Below are 6,277 nucleotides of genomic sequence, written 5' to 3'. Positions count from 1 at the left end.
TTAGACCCACAATTTTTAAAAACTATCACAAATACACAAGAGTGCCTTCATGAATAACATTCATTATCATTATCATAAACCATAGTCCTGAACATAAATATATTTGGTACAAAATTATTATTTTTATAATGAACTACATAATACACTATGAGATAACCGACAAGATAAATCAGCATTGTTACAAAATAATAAATGGTGGGCTCTTTTATAAAATATAAAAGTTAGGGGTAATTTTTTAAAAATATAATAGTAATATTTTGGGCAAATTGGGTTTTGGAAATTTTCCAAAATATGGGTAAAATTTATGAACAATTTGCCAAAAAATATTTGGTAAAATCTATGGCCAAACGGGTTCTAAGTGTCTTATGCCTCATTTGTTTGCACTTAATGGAGGTCTGAAGCTTAATTATTTAGATCTCAGTCATTAAGTGCATTTATTTTTTAGATCTGAAGCTTAATCATTCCGATCTTAACTATTAAGCCTGTCTGTTTTTTAATTTTACAACCACTTAATGAGTCTGAATTGATCTTAATGATTAAGATTTATAATGGAGTCTTAATATCATTAAAATGTTATACATTCAAGGATTTATGTAAATATGATATTTCACTATTACTCTTACACTCCCACCACTAATCATCATCACAATTGTTTTCGCTGTCCTCTACTATTATAGATTACCACCTACTACTACTCACCACCCACCACCCATTGCCACCATACTCAACCACAACCGCCATTGTTGCCAAGCACGAATATCAGTTGTCACTATCACTAGCCATCATTTACAACCATTATCACCAATCACCATTATCACAACAATCACCAATCACCACTATCAATCACCACTATATATCACCAACTACAGTTATCACTCACTACCACCATCAGCCACCACCGTTAACTGCTACTGTCATTCACAATCTACTACCCATAATCACCACTATCAACCAACACCAACACCATCCATTACCTGCAACCACCATTGTTAGCCATCATCACCACCAACCATCATATAATTTTTAAAAAATATTTTATTAATAGTATTAGATTAATTTATACTAATTGATCTGAATTTATATTTATTAGTTTTTAAATAAAGACAAGTTTTACACATTCAGAGTAGATAAAATAAACAGTCTTAATTATTTAGTATTCATATCTTAATACATCTTAAGATTCAGACATTTTAATCTTAATACACATATTAATATCTAGATGTGTATTTAGATTCAGACATTTTAATCTTAATAAAAATAAATGAAGGCTTAGACTTGACCCACTAAACTAAAGGATAGGCGTATGGAGAAGTAGAGTTAGTTAAAGCTGCACGGGATACATCTCCTTAAGGTAGAGTAAAGCTTATTCATGAGGATGATTCATAATTCTCATAAGAAAAGAGATTACCTATGCAATTATCGTTTAAGACTCAATTACATCGAGCAATGTAATCGAACCAGGAAATTACATCGCACATTTTCTAGGGGTAAAGACAATGCTCTCATTTGGGGATGTGCGGGGGATAATAATTATTTTATATTGCTGGGGTAAATAGCCCTTTTCCCAACCCGAACTTGATTTATCTGATGCTTTGCTGAAGCTTACTTGCAAGCACATCATGTGTCTTTTAGTCCTCTTTGGACAATGTCGAGTAACAACTTGTCGGGGGAAAATCCCTTCAAGCACTCAATTGCAGAGTTTTGATCCCTCATCATGTGAAGGAAACAATGAACTTTGTGGCCTACCACTTGCAGAATGTCCTGAAGATAGAGATATTCAAAGCCCTTTTGTTGATCATAGCAAAATCAACAATCTTGATGAAGATGACAAGATTCTGTCATTTGGGTTTTATGTATGTGGGGCAAGTGGCTTCATTCTTGGGTTTTGGGGAGTAATATTCACTTTAATCCTCAACCAATCATATAGAGATTCATACTTTCAGTTTTTGACCCAATGTCGTGAATTGGAGTTTGGATTTTCTTGTCTTTTTTAGCTATTTTGAGCCTCTTTAAAGCCATTTGAATTAATAATGTCATAAGCATCTGCCAGGTTTAGTAGTCTTGCTTCTTTCCCATCAGAACTAGATTTCTTGTAGTTACGTGCTACTGCCTTTCTTTTCGTTTTTCTTGAGCCTAGGGTCTATCGGAAACAGCCTCTCTAGCTTTAAGGTAAGGGTAAGTTCTGCGTACTCTCCCCAGACCCCACTTGTGGGATTACACTAAGTTTGTTGTTATTATTGTATTTCTATGTTTTGTAGATGGTGGTATATAGTATGTAGTTTCTCAGATCTTACTTTACTAGTAATAACTGTAGAAATTTAATAAGAATCTTTTGTTTCACAATGTTGTTTTGGGAGCAAGTATATACCTCTCATACTTTCTGCTTCTATTCATGCAACAGTAAGATTCATGAAGCAAGATAGAACAAATCTTTATGTACAAAGCATAAATCAAATAATAAGTTTTTTAAGAACTCTCATAAACTAAGCTCAATTTTCCGCATTGCTAACTCCTACATGAGATTCATACAGCAAACCGGAAGCTTGCATCATTTTGCTGTCTTTGAGTGCTTAATAAGCCAATCAATAACGGTATCTATATTTACAGACTCTTTACATGAGATCATGTAGCAGCAGACTTCTCTATCCGTGATTGAATTAAGACCTCTGATACAACAAACATCACGAGTAATTAGAAGCGAAGAGAGAGACAGAGAAAAAAGGACGCTCTTGCATGAAAACTGGAGTAATGTTTTTACTACTTACAGTTGATCCACTAACGCCTGCTTTGAAAGAGCTTCTGATTTATCCACTTTGTTTCCGAGCACCAGCAAGGGAATTCCGTTTAAAGAAGGTTTTTTGAAAAGCTCATGTAGTTCTGTTCGAGATATAGGAATACTATCTCTATCAGCAGCGTCTACAACATACCTAAATCACAGAGAGAAATAGTCACACCTCTAAATAACATCATCCTATATAACAGTCATTCACTATAAAAGCCAAGTTTTTCTCGAAACTGATTACTATGTTATGTTATAATATATGTCCTCTATAACAGTGCTTCACTGTAGCAGTAAAAAAATCTCGAAACAAATGAGGCTGTTATAGAGAGGTTTGACTTATGCTCTCTTCTTACACACGTCTATCATACGCATAAAGCTGGGAAGCAGTTTTACTCGTTAAAGAAACTCGGTCAGAAGTGGAAGCAAATGAATTTCAAAAGCACATTGTGACATGAGAACAACACATGAGAAGACAAATAAGGGAAGAGAGGAAGATGTAGGAATTACAGTATTGCAGAAACACCCCGACAATAGCGTTCCCACATCGTACGAAATCTCCTTTGGCCTCCAAGGTCCCAGAGTTTAATAGTCACATTTCCTTTTGTAACTTTACGCATATTAAACCCAACCTGATTTTAAGAAACTCACATAAGCAACTAATTACAAGAAGGCAGGATTGTTAATCAGATTCAATGAGAACAAGATACCTACCGTTGGGATCATGTCCTCGCTGTAGCCGCCAGTCTGATTAAGATCAACATATTAATGTGAGAAAATAGTATAGTAAGAAATGAACAAGGGAAAGATAAGGTAAGAAAGAAAGGCTAAGGTCCTTACGGCGATGACATTGACGAGAGATGTCTTCCCTGCATTTTGAAGGCCTACAAGGGAAAGTTCCATTTCCTGTTTAAAGAAAAAGCTGAACAAGAAAGCAGATTAAGAACTTGTCCTTTTTCTTTATTAGCAGAATGCAAATCAGAAGCAGTGGCATCAATAGTGTCATTCCTCATCACATAATGCAAATATGTAAGAGAAAAAGTTCTTTCAACAACATGAACTTATGATTTGGTTCTATGATTCAGTTCTCTTTTCATTAATATTAAGAAAGAAACTTATGATTTGGTCCTCTGGGTTTAATTAGCATTTCTGAGCTAACTAGCAAGACGCAGTCAGTGATCTCGTTGATGATCGTTGCGTTCTCATGACAATTCCTTGGATCTGCAACAGCTGGCTGAAACTAGCATAGCTGTTGTAATTAGTTGCATGTACTACGGATCTATGATTTGAAGTTTATGGGTTCACGATTCTAGTTCTTTTAAATTATTGGATTTTAAATTAATATTTTACTCATATTTAATAAATTTTAAAGATAAATATAAGGTTTGGACCGATCCCGTAACCGAAATCGCTAGCTCCGGCCCGCAACTCGCCACCCACGCGAATGGCTTTACACAAAGAATAACTAGCTCTAAGGGAACTGAACTGAAGGACAATGGATAATCACAATGCTCACAAGGCAAGTCAGAGGCAAACATCACCTTAAGAGTAAAACATCCGAGAAGACGTCAAATGCTTCTATTCTTGACTATTAACAAGGACTTGGAATAAAGCTAATTCTCAACCGATACGAAGACCTATTTAATTATAGTTCTAACTAGGTGCTAAAATCTGGCTGTGGATGGCAAAAATTCCTCCGCTATCTAATTACCATAGTTTCTGCTGGAATATTACAAACCAAAGTCATGCATTTCATAGGAGATGCTCCAGATCATTGTAGAGAGAAACCAGCAAAGAACAAAATCCCAAGGTTTCCTCTACATCTTCATGCCTTTGAAATTGCTATACTTAGTCTAATTCTTTAATAGATTATAAGATACATGTGAATTCTCATTGTTCCTACTATTCTTTGTATAGAAATTGCAAAAAATCTCCACCTGCTAACTATGTTCGACTTCTTCAATCACAATCTTTCAACTTTTACTCAGAATTACCACCATTGAGTATTCCTTTCAAGAAAGATTGACTAAAAAAAGGCAGTCCGGTGCATAAGGTATCCCGGGTTCACGCAGGTCCGGGACAGGGTCATACTCATGGGGTGTGATGCAGACAGTCTACCTTAATGTAAACATTAGTGGCTGCTTGTCAATTTCGAAATAGAAGCACCAAGAGCATAGAATGTGGTTGTGCTGAGCCAAAACCAAGTGTAATAAACTTACAATCCAATTTGTAAGGATTAAAGAAATAATACAAAATAGTTTTCTGCATCAACCCGATTAAGCATTATAATGATGTAAAAGCATCACAATCTGAAAATAGTAAGTGCTGTTGATAGTATTTATAAGTGCTAATGCTCGAACCCGACATTTTTCATCACTTCATTACGGTGAAGTATCAACTGGCCAAAAAGAGAAGTGTCCCAAAAAGAAAACAGCCTGAACATATTGTTCCAGTTTATGCATGGACAGCCTATTCAATTTCAATCTTGAGTATTTGCAAAATTTCACGAAAAGTTTTGATCTTTATCGTGTAAAAATTAAGATAAACAAAGAATATTACCATAAAAAATAGGGTAACAAAAGACTACCATCAACTTATATTCGTTAGCAGCCTAAAATCCTTGTTCATCTCCAAATTCTCAATGCCCGTAATCAGTTTAGACAAAGAAAAAGGGAAGACCAATCAATTCTAATTTCTACTTTTTAGTTCTTGATTTCCATACCGAGAAATCCCCTTTACTCTTCTCCACTTAAATACCAGACTTTTGTCTCTTATAAGGTTCCAGCCGGTAACGTGCGTCTAACCCAGACATCACATGTTGCGCACTTACCACTAGACCAAAGCCGTGGGGCACTATTTTTAAAATAATAAAAAAACATAGGATTAAGCATGTGTTATTTAGTGAAGTTAGTGTTTCCTTCCTCTGTTTCTCCTCGGTAACCAGTAATTACATGCATAAGCACATTATTGAGCCTATAAACAATAACAGTGCGGAACTAGAAGCCTAACCTAACTAATTTTTGCGCAAACAGTGTATTTGTATTAAGAAATTCATTAAATATATATAAATATTTAATTTAGAACCCAGTTAGTAGCTCTTAAAATTGTCGTTCTAAAATTCAGAACTCATAATGTTAAAATACCGGGCTCCGCCTCCGAACAATAACTACCAAAACACCCTTAAAATCAAGTAAAACCCTTCACATAAAACTCAATACAATTCAATTGTTTTTAGAAATTATCAAGTAAACAAGAGAACTTAATAAGGGGTTTCTTTAATAACAAAAAAGAAAATAAAAGGCAAATTAAAATACCTTCTAAGCCAGTTGAGGAAAGAATCCCAAAGACCCATATTCTGAATTGCTAAAAGAAGCCAACTTTGATTATATTGTGGACAGTTTAAAGGAATTTTTTGTAGTTGCAGTTGAGTTCTTGAGCAGGAGGTGACAAAGGGAAAAGAAACAATAGGAAACTTCGCCAACTGAGAAAAGGACAGAA

The 6,277-nt window shown here is 34.9% G+C and overlaps 1 protein-coding gene across 1 annotated transcript; it reads right to left on the bottom strand.

The window, feature by feature from the left end:
- Nucleotides 1-2,346: 2,346 nt before the first annotated feature.
- On the bottom strand, nucleotides 2,347-6,277 carry LOC107774821 (ADP-ribosylation factor-like protein 8c). The gene is made up of 6 exons (XM_016594471.2): nucleotides 6,094-6,277; nucleotides 3,620-3,701; nucleotides 3,494-3,526; nucleotides 3,290-3,411; nucleotides 2,766-2,927; nucleotides 2,347-2,666 (listed from the first exon to the last, which is right to left on the bottom strand). Exons 1-6 carry the CDS (start codon nucleotides 6,129-6,131, stop codon nucleotides 2,549-2,551), a joined length of 555 nt encoding a protein of 184 aa, XP_016449957.1. The 5' UTR covers nucleotides 6,132-6,277; the 3' UTR covers nucleotides 2,347-2,548.

This window comes from Nicotiana tabacum, chromosome 13 (assembly GCF_000715075.1).
Source record: "Nicotiana tabacum cultivar K326 chromosome 13, ASM71507v2, whole genome shotgun sequence".
Taxonomy (NCBI): Eukaryota; Viridiplantae; Streptophyta; class Magnoliopsida; order Solanales; family Solanaceae; genus Nicotiana; species Nicotiana tabacum.
Note: the sequence above shows the minus strand (reverse complement) of the source record. Positions and strands in the feature narration are given on the sequence as shown.

Coding starts and splice junctions, on each gene's coding strand:
- LOC107774821 (XM_016594471.2), bottom strand. CDS start 6,131: ATGGGTCTTTGGGATTCTTTCCTCAACTGGCTTAGAAG. Junction 3,412..3,493: donor GCGAGGACATGATCCCAACG/GTAGGTATCTTG, acceptor TCTTAAAATCAG/GTTGGGTTTAATATGCGTAA. Junction 2,667..2,765: donor CAGGCGTTAGTGGATCAACT/GTAAGTAGTAAA, acceptor TTGTTGTATCAG/AGGTCTTAATTCAATCACGG.